General features: G+C 49.4%; 1 protein-coding gene across 1 annotated transcript in view; it reads right to left on the bottom strand.

The window, feature by feature from the left end:
- Katnal1 (katanin catalytic subunit A1 like 1) overlaps positions 1–12,299 on the bottom strand; it is a 41,102-nt gene extending 28,803 nt beyond the window's left edge. Inside the window, exons 1-2 of the mRNA XM_051162853.1 lie at positions 12,111–12,299; positions 10,217–10,377 (exon numbers count right to left, since the gene is read on the bottom strand). Of these exons, the coding sequence (XP_051018810.1) occupies positions 10,217–10,377; positions 12,111–12,272 (323 nt within the window). The 5' untranslated portion in view covers positions 12,273–12,299. The remainder of the gene's footprint in view (positions 1–10,216; positions 10,378–12,110) is intronic.
- Between the last annotated feature and the right edge of the window lie 3,543 nt (positions 12,300–15,842).

Raw genomic sequence — 15,842 nt, 5'->3', positions numbered from 1 at the left:
GTCCTGCACACCCTGCCGCCAGGCTGTACCTGCTGCACACCCGTCCTGTACACCCTGCCGCCAGGCTGTACCTGCTGCACACCCGTCCTGTACACCCTGCCGCCAGGCTGTACCTGCTGCACACCCGTCCTACACACCCTGCCGCCAGGCTGTACCTGCTGCACACCCGTCCTACACACCCTGCCGCCAGGCTGTACCTGCTGCACACCCGTCCTGCACACCCTGCCGCCAGGCTGTACCTGCTGCACACCCGTCCTACACACCCTGCCGCCAGGCTGCACCTGCTGCACACCCGTCCTGTACACCCTGCCGCCAGGCTGCACCTGCTGCACACCCGTCCTACACACCCTGCCGCCAGGCTGTACCTGCTGCACACCCGTCCTGCACACCCTGCCGCCAGGCTGTACCTGCTGCACACCCGTCCTGCACACCCTGCCGCTAGGCTGCTTGCTCGTCACACTCTCCGTGCACTAAGCCACTTCAACCCCACAACCACTGCTCGGGGCAACTGCCACACTGATCTCGATTTACAGAGGGAAAATGAGGCTGCCAGCCTATCGTCAGGGCCACCGAGTGGCAGAGCTAAGAAGAGACCCTCTCTGTCCCCAGAGCCGGCAACTGGTCTGTGCATAGTAGCAGGGAAGGAGATGCTGCGTGACAACAGACCTTGCTCTTGCTTGTCAGCATCCAGAGGGTACAGTGACGTCACGCTGAGCTGCACCAGGAAGAGCATGGGAGCTGGGGAGTAGGGACAGGGGAGGACAGGAGAGAAGAGGCCACTGTCACAAAAGGAAGGGGATGCACAGTGGAGCCATGTAAACGCCACAGAAGCCAGAGGAGGGGAAGGGAGTGCCAACAAGGACAGAGCAAGTGTCGCCAAGGTGAGGAGGGAAGAGACACACTGTCACACTGGCGAGCTGCAGGATGGAGTCAAGGGCTCAGTCCCAGTGCTGTAGTGGCTGGGAACTCAGCCTCGTAGGAACTGAGGGGGATGTGTGACAGGCTGCCAGGAGAAGGACAGCAAGGCAAAGCTGTTTCAGTGCAAATGTGATAGCAACTGTGTTACTCTTTCATTCTGAAATCACCATCTTGTTTTGACTGTGTCTGTAGTAAATGATACCGTCCACATTCAGTTGCCTTTTCTAAAACATGGAAATAAGCAAGTTTAGGGGACGGAAAGGATGGCTCAGTGGCTACGAGTACGGCTGCTCTTGCAGAGGACCATGGTTCAGTTCCCAAAACCCACAAGGTGGCTCACGACCACTCATAACTCCAGTTCCAGGGGATCTGGTGCCCCCTTCTGGCCTCCATGGGCATTGCATGCATGTGGTACACAGACACAGAGCAGGGCAAAGCACTCCCCCCCCCCACACACACAATATAAAAATAAATCTTAAAAAAAAATTTTTAGGCACTCACTGTAGTAAATATCTAGATATCCAAAATTCAAGTGACTAGTGGTTTTGTAGCAGGAGACAGATCTTTCCTACCGAAAGCTTACATAAGACAGACAAACTGAAAATCAAGGGCTGGGTATGGTGGCACACGCCTTTAATCCCAGCACTTGGGAGGCAGATTACTGTGAGTTAGAGCCCAGTCTAGTCTACAAAGTGAGTCCAGGACAGCCAACACTACACAGAGAAACCCTGTCTCAAAAAGCACAACATAACGCAACAAAACAAAAAAACCAAAGCCCAGCACAATGCCCACCCCTCTGGAGGCCCCTCCCCTTCCAGCCTTCCTTGCTGTGCCTTCCTTGCTGTTACTTTCCTGTAAGCTGACAACAGCACCTGCACTAAGCAGCAGGGAGCTGGTTCTTTATACTTCAACCTGCTCTGACTGAGCTTTCTGCCCCACTGCATCAGGACCACTGCTCCTGAGACCTGCCCGGCCTGCAGCAATGCTCCCGCCCCCAGCATCACCTTCCCAGCACACCCTCCCATGCACCAGCTGTAAATAAGCAGCCGCCTCTCTGCTCTGCTCCCCGTGTCAGTGAGACTAGCTGAACCAACTGTGGACTCACTGTTTCCATCTAAACCTGGTCTGCGGTGCTCTGCCATTCCATTCTAACTGTGCACAGTGGTACATGCCTGAAATCTCAGGCCTGGAGAAGCTGGGACGGGCAGACCAGGAGTTTGAGACCAGCCCAGACGTTCACAGGAGATCATGTTTCAAATATCCAAATAAAATTTAGGCTGTCTTTCCAATGCTGTGCAGGTAAGTGTGTGCTGCTACGATCCCTCCTGGTTCTCAGCCCTACCGTGCCCTACAGTGTCCTAGGGTGCCCTACAGTGCCCTATAGTGTTCTACAGTGTCCCACAGTGTCCCATGGTGCCCTACAGTGTCTTATCACACCCTAGGGTGCACTACAATGTCCTATAGTGTTCTAGAGTGTCCTATGGTTCCCTATGGTGTCCTATGGTGCCCTACAGTGTTCTAGAGTGCCCTACAGTGTCCCTTGGTGCCCTACAGTGTTCTAGAGTGCCCTACAGTGTCCCTTGGTGCCCTACAGTGTTCTAGAGTGCCCTACAGTGTCCCACAGTGTCCCATGGTGCCCTACAGTGTCTTGTAGTACCCTAGGGTGCACTACAGTGTCCTATAGTCTTCTAGAGTGCCCTATGGTGCCCTATAGTGGCCCAAGCTGTCCTATGATGTCTTACAGTGCCCTATAGTATACTACAGTGTCCTATGGTGCCCTATAATGTCCCATGATGTCCTCCAGGGTCCTAAGGTGTCCTATAGTGTCCTATGGTGCACTACAGTGTCCTTTAGTTCCCTATAGTGTCCTACAGTGCCCTACAGTCTTCCTATAGTGTCCTACAGTATCCCACGGTGTCCTGTAGTGCCCTATAGTGTCCTACAGTGGCCCACTGTGTCCTGAGGTATCCTAGTGCCCTATAGGCTCCTATGGTGTCTTACAGTGAGTGTGCTATAGTGCCCTACCATTTCCTATAGTATCCTACAGTGCCCTATACTGTCCAATGGTATCCTAGTGTCCCACAGTGCCCTATGGTTCCCTATGGTGGCCCACGGTGGCCTACATTGTCCTACGTTGTCCTATAGTGCCCTATAGTATACTATAGTTTCCTATAGTGGCTCTGTCCATAGGAGGGTGTGAAGATTAAATTATAAGCCATATAAAGAACTCAGTCAATGCCATTTATTACTAAGACAAGTCACCTATATTCTCTTCGCAATCTGAGAGACTATCCCATATCCCAGGCATACCTGCAGAATGTCAAGGGGATGGTGTGACCCCAGCCTGGCAGTAACCTAGTGTTAGTCTAGAACCTGCTGCATCCTATAAAGAACAGCCTTAAGTGTCTGTCCCCCTCCTGGGCAGACACTCTTAGATAACCTCCATTGCTCTCCCACAGTCCCTGTTACCTCTAATTCCTTTTCAACAGCTACTTAGTGATCCAGTCCCACTGTTCTCCCATTCTCACTATCTCATTTGTCACCATCTTTAATCTATTTTACCCAGTATGCTCTGGCGCCCACCCCAGGGCAGGGCTTCCCAAGGTGCACAGCGGCTGGCGCAGAGCTCGGCGGGTCACAGGTGCCAGCACCCCCGGGGGCCAGCTCTGTGGAGTTTGCCCTTGCCACTATACTACCTGCAGGGCCAACGCTAAATGCCTGGCACACAGCCTGCATTTGCAAAGGCCGGGCAGGTGGGCCCCGCAGCATTCTTCCTCCACAGGTTCCATCTCATTGTGATGCCCCCTCACATGGCGTGAGCCTGGAGGATGCCTGGCTCAGCAGCACCACAGCAAGGCCGCCTCTCCCACCCTGTTATGCTGGAATACAACCGAATGGGAGCAGAGGTGAAGGACTCACAAAGAGGAAACAGTCCTCTCCTCTCTCTCTCAGTCCTTGACTTGGGTCTTAGCCAAACCTTCTTCTCATTAGCTGGGTTTGTTTTGCATGCTGACAGTTACTGCAGCTAGCAGGGTACTCAGGGAGACCTGTGGCGACAACCTTAACATCACGTCTGTAAGAAGACCCACAGGGACTTAAGGAAAACCAATCTCCCTAAGTGTATGTGGAGACACAGTGCACCATCTCCCCCAAGCACATGTGTGTACACACACACACACGACACAGAGAGACACAGAGACAGAGACAGAGACAAGAGAGGCAGTCAGTCTGGCTCACCAAGCCTGGAGCTCAGAGACTGAGCTAGCCCAGCTGGCCAGTAAAGCCCCCGGACCTTCCTCCATTTGCCTCCAGCCCTGAACTGCAGGCCTACACCTCTGTGCCCAGGTTTAATGTGGGCACAGGGATCCAATCTCGGGTTAGCATGCTTACACAGTGAGCTCCTTACACAGTGGGCTCTCTCCACAGCCCCTGCCTCCAGGTCTTGAGGAAATAGCATTAGCAGGTCCGTTAGGGCATTAGTCACAAAAGCACCCACACAGAACAAACCGAATGATAACTTCCAGGCTCACATAGACAATCTCACTTGTCCCTCCCCTAAAGGCATGGGTAGGTTTTAACCTACCCATGGGAATGTAACTTATATATCCATGTGAAGAGCACCAATAGCTTCTCAAAAATTAAAATTAGTGGCTGGAGAGATAGCTCAGCAGCTCAGAGCACTGGAGGACCTGGCTGGGTTCCCAGCACCCAACACGGTGGCTGATAGTTGTCAGGGGATCTGAGGCCCACCTTCAGCCTCTGCAGGCACTGCACATATGTGATGAAGAGGTAAAGAGGCATACATGCATACAAAACACGCATACACATATAATAAAGAAACATTTTAAAAATTAAAAATGGAATTATTATATGATTCAGTAATCCCATTTGTGAATATATAGCTAAATAAAATTGGATGGGGTTGAAGAAGCAGCTGCACCCTCCCCCCCATGTTCAGTTCAACACTATTCGCAGCAACAAGACGTGGAAATAATTTAGATGAATGCATAAAAATGCGGTGAGCATAAAATGGGCTGTTATCCAGCTTTAAAGAAGAAAGGTTTTCTATTTGCAAAGACACGGGTGAACCTAGAGGACACTGTGCTAAGTGAAACAAACCCCCTGCAGAAAGACAGGGCACAGGGTCTGAAGCAGTCAGATCCCAGAACTGCAGGGGACAGTGGTGGTTACTGAGAGCTGAAGGGAAGGAACCATCCGGGCCACTTGTCAAAGCACTTGACTGGGTAATTGAGAACAATTGGTGCTGTCTGTGCTCCCATTGGGATGCGGAGAAGTCTGGGGCTGAGGAAGCCACAGCTACAAGCACATAAGTGTGGCGTGGTCGCACGTCTATGGGTGGAGAGGAGTGACTTTCCTGTGAGGGCTAACAGCACCAGTCCATCCCTGGGCCACACCCTCAGGACCCAGTCCCTCAGGGAGCCAGCCTCTCGGTGTTGCTGCCCTGGGCAGTAAGGTGCCAACATGAGAGCTCTGGCAGACACGCAGACCACGGCACAGGCCAACACTGTCACAGGGACCTCTAGCATACATGAAGGGGACCACAGTTAACCATTTGTACTACATTTGAATTTTGCTAAGGCCGATCTTGTGTTCTCACTACAAAAAGAAAAAAGGGCAAATTAGGTGAGGTGAAGTCAGTTCAATTGTAGTCTTTAATTCATAATCTAATCCATTTGTTAAGTTGTAGAAATTAAATACAAATTCTACTTCAATAAGGCTGAAAAAGAATCTACCATATTTAGTTTTTAAAATGAAGAGAGAATATTCTAGGGAGAGTGAATATTGTAGGTGGCTCTGAAGTTCAGTGACACACATGTTAGTAACTACAAGAAAACACAGGACAACTCAGGAGGTTGTAAGAGTGGGGTTCAGTGTCAATACCTAGGCAGTAATAATGGCTGCAGGCTGCAATGAGATGTCCCTGTGGGTTTATCTGTTAAAACCAGGTCCCAGTGATGGTGCCGTGTGGAGCCTTTAGAGGGAGGGCTTGCTGGAAGCAGGCTGCCCAGGCTTCCTCTCACTCCCTCTGCCATGTGAGCAGCGGCACCGCTCTGCCAGGCTCTTCCTCCACCGAGGCATCTGCTGGAGGGTGGCACTGGCAACCACAGCCTCCACCTCCACAGCCTCCACCCTCTACAGCCTTCATCCTCCACCACCTCCACTCTCCATAGCCTTCACTCTCCATAGCCTCCACTCTCCACAGCCTCCACCCTCCACAGCCTCCACCCTCTACTGCCTCCACCCTCCACAACCTCCACCCTCCACTACCTCCACCCTCCATAGCCTCCACCCTCCACTGCCTCCACCCTCCACAGCCTCCACCCTCCACAGCCTCCACCCTCCACTGCCTCCACTCTCCACTGCCTCCACTCTCTATAGCCTCCACTCTCCACAGCCTCCACCCTCCACAGCCTCTACTCTCCACAGCCTCCACCCTCCTCAGCCTCCACCCTCCACAGCCTTGAGCAGTGAGCCTTCCTTGCCTCTGGTTTTCTCAGGTGGTTGTCACGGACACAAAAGTAACTAATACACCGTGGAAATGAGAGTCTCTTTTCCAAGTGACACACATGCTCAGATCAATTTATACACTGTCTCTAACCCACAGAGAACACAGAAGCACATGCCACATAGAAGAGCTACACATAGCAAGGTGGTGGTGGTGCACGCCTTGCACCCTAGCACTAAGGAAACAGGCAGGTGCATCTCTGATTTCAAGGCCAGCCTGGTCTGCAAAGTGAGTTCCAGGACAGCCAGGGCTACACAGAGAAACCCTGCCTTGAAAAACAACAACAACAAAATCAATATAACAACTATAAAATGCAATCTATGTTACAGGTATGTAAGGAAGGACAAATGACAGGAAATGGCTGTGTTGGGGGCCAGCAATGAGGGACAATTTCTAGTTACGCAATCATCAATGGGAAAACATTATCCACAATTTTTATCATTTGAGTCACAAATATTAACGTTACTGTCTATAGCCACAGCCTCCTAAAATTAATGATGATAGCCTAACAATTCAGAACATGTACTTTAAAATGTAAATTTATTATTAGCTATTAGCTTTAAGCCAGATGTATATTTCAGAATTAATGACTCTCAGGGGGAAAAAAGTGAGTCATTCTATTATATACAGAAAAAAATGTGGTGTTCTGACAGACTACAGTCCTGTTCCTTGTTTTTTTTTTTTTTTTTTCAATTATTACTCTGTAGCTTCCAAGAGAATAGCCCTGACCCCTTCTGAAGGGTGAGGCTAACTAAATAAAAATATATAGACATATCATTTACCTTAAAAAAGAATTCCCAATAAAAATGGTTTAATTAATAGTAATTAAAAAAAAGAATTCCCACCTAGTGTATTCCTTTACCAGAAAAATCACAAGCCCCCTGTAACTAGTAGGAGCAATTCTGGAAGAACTTGATGGGTTAGTGGTGCAAAGTCTAATCCTGGCACTTGGGAGGCTGATTCTGGAGGATGAGAAATAGAGGCCAGCCTGGGCTACATAACAAGTTCCTGCCAGCCTAGGCTACATAGCAAGTTCCAGGCAAGCCTGGGCTACATAACAAGTTCCTGCCAGCCTAGGGTACATAGGAAGTTCCAGGCAAGCCTGGGCTACATAGCCCTGTCTTAAATTGAAGCAACAAAAAAATTAACCCTAGACAACTGCAGCTACTGGCTAAAAGAAAACGTATTTTCTCTGGGCCAACACTGGGCCCACAGTACCACTTCACAATGCAGGAGACAAAGGGCAGGGGTAGAGGGGGAGCCAGGAAGATCTGCTCACAGAGTCTGCTCCAACCTGACTCAGGCACCCAGTTCTCCCAGGCCTCAGGCTAACTCATAAAGCTGCTCACTTTAGTCACTCAGCACTGAGCTCCCACTAAGGGCAAACCTCTGTGTTACAATGAGCATCTATTGCCACGTTTTTTGTTTGTTTGGTTTTTTGTTTTGTTGTTTTCCGAGACAGGGTTTCTCTATGTACCCTGGGCTGTCCTAGACTCGCTTTGTAGACCAGGCTGACGTCGAACTCACAGAGATCTGCCTGTCTCTGCCTCCCGAGTGCTGGTGTGTGCCACCACACCCAGCCTGGATTTACCTTTCTTAAGTGGTTGAAAGAGGAATGCTATTCAATGGCATGCATATGTGATAAGTGTCCCTAAATAAAGTCCACTGGAGCCCAGCCCTGCTGTTCTCTTATTTCTGCTACTACCAGGTTTTTAAGTAAACTGAGTCATGGCCTTCACCTGTCACAGTCTCGAATCACAAAGAGACAAGCGAATGAAGCTGGACACTTGCCAGCCACACACCAAAGACAACGCTTCGGTCAGTTGACAGACTTAAGATAAGCAGCTTAGCCAGGTGCAGTGGCACATGCCGTTAATCCTAGCACTTAGGAGGCAGAGGCAGGTGGATAGCTGGAAGTTCGAAGCCAGCCTGGTCCACAAAGCAAGTCCAGGACAGACAAGCCTACACAGAGAAACTTTGTCTTGAAAAAAAAAAAAAGGTAATCAGCTTAGTGGGGTGAATTGTAGGTGTTCTTTGGAGAAAGAACACACTGTGTACAGACCAAAAAGAGAAAGAAGAGAGCGGTCGGATGTAGAGGGTCTGAGAAACTGGTGGGAACAAAAGCCTTACATGCCACCCTGAAGAGGCTGAAGCAAAAAAGCACTGTCAATTACAGGCAGCCTTCTACACGCAGGCACTGGTAGCCCAGAGGACCAGTGCAGGTGGCCACCCTTTCACTTGAAGGGGTCAGTCTCTCTCAACAACAAGGTGTGATGCTGAAATCATCAATCTAAAAGACTGCTAGTAACGATAAGCTGTAGAACCCGGTACTGGGACAGCAGAGGGAAACAGAAAGCAAGGAGCTGACAAGGAGCTGACAAGGGACCAACAAGGAGCTAACAAGGGGCTGACAAGGGGCTGACAAGGGACTGATGAGGGCTGGCAAGGGCTGACAAGAGGCTGACAAGGGCTCACAAGGGCTCACAAGGAGCTGACAAGGGGCTGACAAGGGCTCACAAGGAGATACAAGGGGCTGACAAGGGCTCACAAGGAGCTGACAAGGGCTCACAAGTGGCTGACAAGGGGCTGACAAGGAGCTGACAAGGGTCTGACAAGGGCTCACAAAGAGCTGACAGGGGTTGACAAGGGCTCACAAGGAGTTGACAAGGGGCAGACAAGGGCTCACAAGGAGCTGACAAGGACTGACAAGAGGCTGACAAGGGCTGACAAGGGCCTGACAAGGGGCTGACAAGGGGCTGACAAGGGCTGACAAGGAGCTGACAAGGTGGTGACAAGAAGCTGACAAGGGGCCAACAAGGGGAGGACAAGAAGCTGACAAGGGGCTGACAAGGGCTGACAAGGGGCTGACATGAGCTGACAAGGGGCTGAAAGGAGCTGACAAGGGGCTGACAAGGGGCTGCCAAGGGCTGACAAGGAGCTGACAAGTGGTTGACAAGGGGCTGACAAGGAGCTGAGAAGGGCTGACAAGGGCTGACAAGGAGCTGACAAAGGCTGACAAGGGGCTGACAAGGGCTCAGAAGGGCTGACAAGGGCTGACAAGGGGCCGACAAGGGCTGACAAGGGGCTGACCAGGAGCTGACAAGGGCTGAGAAGGGGCTGACAAGGAGGTGACAAGGGCTGACAAGGGCTGACAAGGGGCTGACAAGGGCTAAGAAGGGGCTGACAAGGGCTGAAAAGGAGCTGACAAGGGGCTGACAAGGGCTGACAAAGAGCTGACAAGGAGCTGACAAGGGCTGACAAGGGGCCGACAAGGGCTGAAATGGAGCTGACAAGGGATGACAAGGGCCTGACAAGGGCCTGACAAGGGGCTGACAAGGGCTGACAAGGAGCTGACAAGGAGCTGACAAGGTGGTGACAAGAAGCTGACAAGGGGCCAACAAGGGGAGGACAAGAAGCTGACAAGGGGCTGACAAGGGCTGACAAGGGGCTGACATGAGCTGACAAGGAGCTGACAAGGGGCTGACAAGGGGCTGACGAGGGCTGACAAAGGATGATAAGGGGCTGACAAGGGCTGACAAGGAGCTGACAAAGGGCTGACAAGGGGCTGACATGAGCTGACAAGGGGCTGACAAGGGGCTGACTAGGGCTGACAAGGTCTGACAAGGCCTGACAACGGCTGACACCTACAGGGACAATCATGATGGACACATTAGGTTTCTAAGCCCCCAGGTGTTTCTGCAGAACACTGCTCAGACAAAGCTCCACCCTGGGCATTGCTGTCCAGCAACCCGTCCCCCAAGGTGCACTTACCTGTGTTCTGCAGGGACAGGGGGTGGCCAAACTGCTGGGTCTCTAAACGGTTCATCTCGGCAAGACACAGGGAAGTCGGGGGGCTTGTCGATTTTAAAGCTTTCTAAAGTGCTGACGATGCTCTTAACTTGTTCGTATTCTTCCAAGAGTTCCTGCCGTACCTTAAGAAAGGAGCCATTACGTTAGACGCCATTCAGAGCTCACCACAAGCAAGTAAGTTACTACAGAGTGCAAGCTTTCTTAGAGCCCAAGTATGCAAAGTGCGTCACAGAGACGGTGGCACACAGCTGTGCAGAGAGATCCAGACAGGCAGAGAGCCACAAGAAGGCCACGTAGCCAAGGAAGGGCTGTGTGTCCAGTTAAAATGTGGCAATTATCACGGTGCCTCAAAACACTGAAGTCAGAAACAAGCTAGGCACCGCAAACATCAAAGACTACACTACATATTTCCATATTCTTACAGATGAAGACAAAATTGGTCAGATTTTTCACCCTATCCCCCATCTCCACTGTCACTAAATATGAAACTCTTGTCCCAAGTGTGGCCCCTGTGCTAAGCACAGCCCTCCTTTCATCACAGCCTCTCTTGTCCTTCAGCTCTTTTGAGTCCTGAATATGATTTGATGTGAAATTTAAGTCAAGTTGAAAATTGTATCTCAAGCTGGGTGTGGTGGTGCACACCTGTGATCCCAGCACTCAGGGAGGCAGAGGCAGGTGGATCTCTGTGATTTCAAGGCCAGCCTGGCCTACTGAGTGAGTCCAGGACAGGCAAGGCTACACAGAGAAACCCTGTCTCAAAAAAGCAAAGCAAAGCAAAACCAAAAAAGAAAGAAAGAAAGAAGACGTGACTAAGTACCTACAATGTGCAAAGTATTGCCTTCAAACCTGGCCCTCAGGCTAATTCTCAAACACAAACAGTGACTGGACAGGCTGTAATTTTAAACTCACTTTACAATTACAGTAACTTCTTAACCAGAAAGCCCATTGAACTCCAAGGTAGAGCACAAGAAATTTTCCCCCTGCAACCATATTAAGAGGACATATGAGGAAGCTGCAGAACCAAAGCCCGTAGTGAGAGCCAGCTGCCAGCGCGAGTGGCTGTTTGAGACACCACCTGCACACAGGTTCTGCACGCCAGGCCCAGTGCAAAGCACATGCGGGAATACCTCAACAGAACAGCTCCGCGCCTGAGAACTGGGAGGCCCAAGGCTGTAGGCCGAGTCACAGCCAGTGTGCTTGCTCTTGCTCAACACAACTGGGTAGGCTCATGTTGGAGCGTGAGCCAAATTTACCTCAAAAGTCAGTGAAGCAACATCCCTGACTCCAGGGAACTGAGAGGTTCTGGAAAGGCAGCAGAGGAAACGCAAGCTTCAAAGCACTGTCTTTGTACTTTTCATTTTAAAAGGATCTTAAGTTACAACTATAATTGGGGAAATCGTAATTCCAGTTTGCATTAACTAGACTATTATATAATCAAATTGTACAGTCAAAAAGACAGAAAATATGTTAATGCTTTTTATTAGATTACCAGCTCATTTGGGTTTGGAAGAAGGCTCTCGATGAAAGCGTTTATTAAGTACGTCAGAACTACAAAGATGAGAGACAGCAACAAGAAATATCTAATTTCAAAAATGTGTGGCCAGATACAATTAAGCATGGACCTTAAGAAACCATTTAAGTACAGTTAAGTATTCTCAAGGATTAAAATGAATGGTCAAAAAATACAGACTATTAAGAAGGTAGCCTATCAGAACCGCAGGCAGAGTTACATGTGTTTCAATTTTCAGACAAATGAAAACAATGGTTAAAGTCTCTGGCTAAGTCCACAAGTCTGTTTCCTCAAGCTCACCAGCAGGGCCACCGCTGTGCATGGAACCCTTGTAGAGCGTCCTACCTGGTGCCACTTTCCTCTGAGGGTCGGGTCGCGCAGTGACTGGCAGTGTCTCTGAATCTGCTGGATCACGCCCTGGTAATACACCATGGATGAGTCATAATTTCCCAGAAGCGCGTACTCTCGCCCTTTCTTTGCGTTCTCACAAATCTCTGCCAGATTCATCTTCTTCTGACACCTGCGTGATAAAATACAACGCTTTTTAAAAGCAGTCCTTGGCACTGGATTTTAAAACAATTATCAGTTTTGTAACATGTGCACCAAACAGTGCTGAGAGTCAAAATAGCCTTACTGCTGAACTAAATTTCCAGTTCTGTAAGAGTGAAGGAGACCGCAGGACACCCACGGAGGTAACAGGCAGTGCCACCCAGCTAGTGACAACGAGCTGTTTGTGAGAACAGTGGACACGCATGCTCCTTGCTCATTTATAACTGCCACAAGCTCAGACATATTTGCCAAGATTCTGCTCTGCCCAGCTACTTCTTTATAACACAGAAAGAGTGCGTGAACATCAGTAACTATTTTAGCATGTGCTATTTTCACTGAGATCCTTGGACCCGGGAACAGTCAGGTCTCACTGTGGAGGATGGAGGATGTCCATTGTCACGTAGATGCCTCAGCTGTGTCACACAGCAAGTCTGAGAGAAACGCGCGAGTTAAACCGCGAGCAATTTCTGTGTCTCACCATGTCTGTCCCCCTCACTGTGTATTTATTTTGCACGGGGGGGGGGGGGGACAGTCAGGTGCCGCTCCTGGGCTGGCTCTCCCCTTCTACTGCTCAGCCACCTGATAACACCCCACCTGACCCACCCATCGGAAGCTAGGGATGTCCTCTGTGACTCTGGCTTCCAGGCCAGTCCTTCAGCTCAGCAAGTCTGGCTTTTCTCTAGACATCCCTAAAGACTCCTAGAGGCACCCAAGGCTTCTCAGAAAAGACACTTTCCTCCCAAGACCAGAAGCACAAAAGTCTGAAATACAGATGGGAACGCAGCAAGAGTACCAGTTGCCCTACTATCTCCAGTTAAATATCTAATAAAGAAAATAGAAGTACTTCTCCTTGCCTTTCCAGAGAACAAGTTTGGTTGTGGTAGCCTGACCCTCCCCAAGGAGACGGTAGAATGAGCAAGCTGTGAGCGCGAGTGGGCAACCCTGCCTCAGTGCAGAAGACAGGGAGCAAGGAGGAGAACCCTGCTGTCACCCTCTGACCACACACACACACACACACACACACGTACATGCACACACATGTGCGCACACACACACACAAGGGTGCATTCACACCACATATATACATTTAACATATTTAAAAGAAGCACCTAGAAGCCCAGTAAATTGCATCTCTGGGTCTATCTGAGAAAATGTTTCCAGAGAAAGTCAACCTTGAGAAGAAGGCCTGCCCAGGGGATGGGTAGCAGCATCTCAGAGCCCGGGGACCCAGACTTTTCTCTGCTTCCTGGGTGCCATAGCAAGTCCAGTCAGCCACACCTTTCTGCCCGAATGTGCTAAGTACCTCAGGAAGGAGCGAAGCCCGGAACCAGCCTCCCATGGGCTGAAGCTAAAACCATCATGTCTGAACAGACCCACCTTCCCGGAGGCTGCGGTTCTCAGGTATTTGTCACACCAGTCTGAACTCTTGCTTTATGACTAGCTAAGCCTCGATGAATAAAATGGTAGAAACAAAATTCTCCATGACGTACAGTCTTCTAAGGTTGCTGTCTGCTAATATGTGCAGGCACATCATTATGTAGGAAAAAATAGATATAAAAAAGTTATATCCTTTTTGTATAGGTTCAAACAACTATTTAAGTTTTAAAGAGACTAACAAGCAAAACAGAGGATACCGGGTAAACACTTATATAGCCTGATGAAATTGCCAGCCATGGTGGTGCACACCTTTAATCCTGGCACTCGGGAGGCAGAGGCAGGCAGATCTCTGTGAGTTCAAGGCCAGCCTGGTCTACAAAGCAAGTCCAGGACAGCCTAGGCTACACAGAGAAACCCTGTCTTGAAAAAAAAAAAAAACAATAAAATTAAGAGTAAGGGGCTGGAGAGATGTCGCAGACGTTAAAAGCACTGACTGTTCTTCCAGAGGTCCTGAGTTCAACTCCCAGCAACTGTGTGGTGGCTCACAACCATCTATGATGAAATCTGATGTCCTTTTCTGGCCTGCAGGTGTACATGCAGGCAGAATACTGTATACTAAATAAATTTTTAAAATTGAAGGAGGAGGAGATTTTCTATATTTCATAGTGACAAAATTTAAAAATATAGATAATAGGACCTCTGCAAAGCAAGTTTCCTAGTGAAAAGAATCAGCTCTCTTCAAGGCTTAGGATTGAGTTAGTGTTCCCGGCTGTCAATCACAAGAAACATGCCATTAGAGCCGGTGTTTAATAAACACTGTATGCATTTCAGCTGGGAAGTCACCAGTTCAGTCCTCCCACACCCTGTTAGCAAACCGCAGCCACGTGCTTTTCAGTCAGAGTAAACAATGCATTCTGCACATTATTCCAGACCAATTAAAGATGAGCCTGCAAGGAACGTCAACAACACAGTTAAATGGAAATCTAATACAGAAACTGACATCGGAGTCTAGAAAACAATGCTGAAACCCGGCTCAGCTCAGAACACTGACAGCCACGCAGGTGGGAAGGGAGACGTCATCTGCTTTGCTTTCTGACTAACGGAAAGCCGAGCAACGCTAGCTGTGTGTGGAGGCACTGATTGGCACTGCAATAATTTTACTGCTGTATTGGTTTTGATAGAAACTCCTGTTCTGTCTTGGGATGTGTAAGGTGAATTCGTTTATAGGAAAAGCTGATGGCTAAAACCATTCGGTGTTCAATTAGAGTGGCTGAGGGTAGTTTCTCTAGTTCTGACGACTTCCCGCCTCTATGCTACACTCAAAGCCTGGTATGGCTAAGCCATCAGGCAGCTGGGTGGCAAAGGCACGGGAGGGGATTGGTTCTACACCTGACACAAAGCTGTGGAACTGACACCTGTTAATTCCATGAGGGCAAATGCTAACCCGGCAGGGACCGTGACCATACGACAGATATACATACTATCTCCCAAATGCCACAGAATTAACAACAGGCACCTACAAGTCTCATCCGATTGACGTTTTCATAGCATCGTGACCATGGCCACCTGAGTGCAAGCCCATTCTACGCAGATGCTTACAACCGTTGTTCTAATGTATCTCCTCAGATTCAAGTTGTACAGAACTGGCGTTTTAACATCCTGAAAACACTGTGTCTCCTGGCCACCCCAGCACACACTCACTGTTCGATAACTTCAGCTCAGCACTGGCTGCTCAAACAAACAACTGAGTAGTATTGCTAACGGCTCCCATCTCATCAGGAGCCAGGGAAAGCCACTTGAAAGCATTTGCTTTGGTTTTTAATTGATTAATGGTGCCCTCAACGCTTCGAGCAACTGTTCCTGCCAAAAGGCTAATCATTTTAAACAAGTTTATTTTCTCCAGACACAATTCTGGGCCTGCTGCAATCTAATTCCCCACTGGTCAATGATTTCCTTGCTTGGCTAACAAACGGGCCATTTGGAAACTGACAGGCATTTCCACTTTCCGGTTCTGTGAAGTCTCCTCAAGTTTGATGATCCGCCTGGCCTTTGCTTTCTTACGTAACTTGGGTATGTTACACCTTGGATGCTTACTCTGGTGACGCTAGTGTGTGCCGACGCTTCAGCGCGTGTACACACACACACACACAC

The sequence above is a fragment of the Acomys russatus genome, chromosome 19 (genome assembly GCF_903995435.1).
Source record: "Acomys russatus chromosome 19, mAcoRus1.1, whole genome shotgun sequence".
Classification (NCBI taxonomy): domain Eukaryota; kingdom Metazoa; phylum Chordata; class Mammalia; order Rodentia; family Muridae; genus Acomys; species Acomys russatus.
This window is presented reverse-complemented; position numbering and strand designations above follow the sequence as displayed.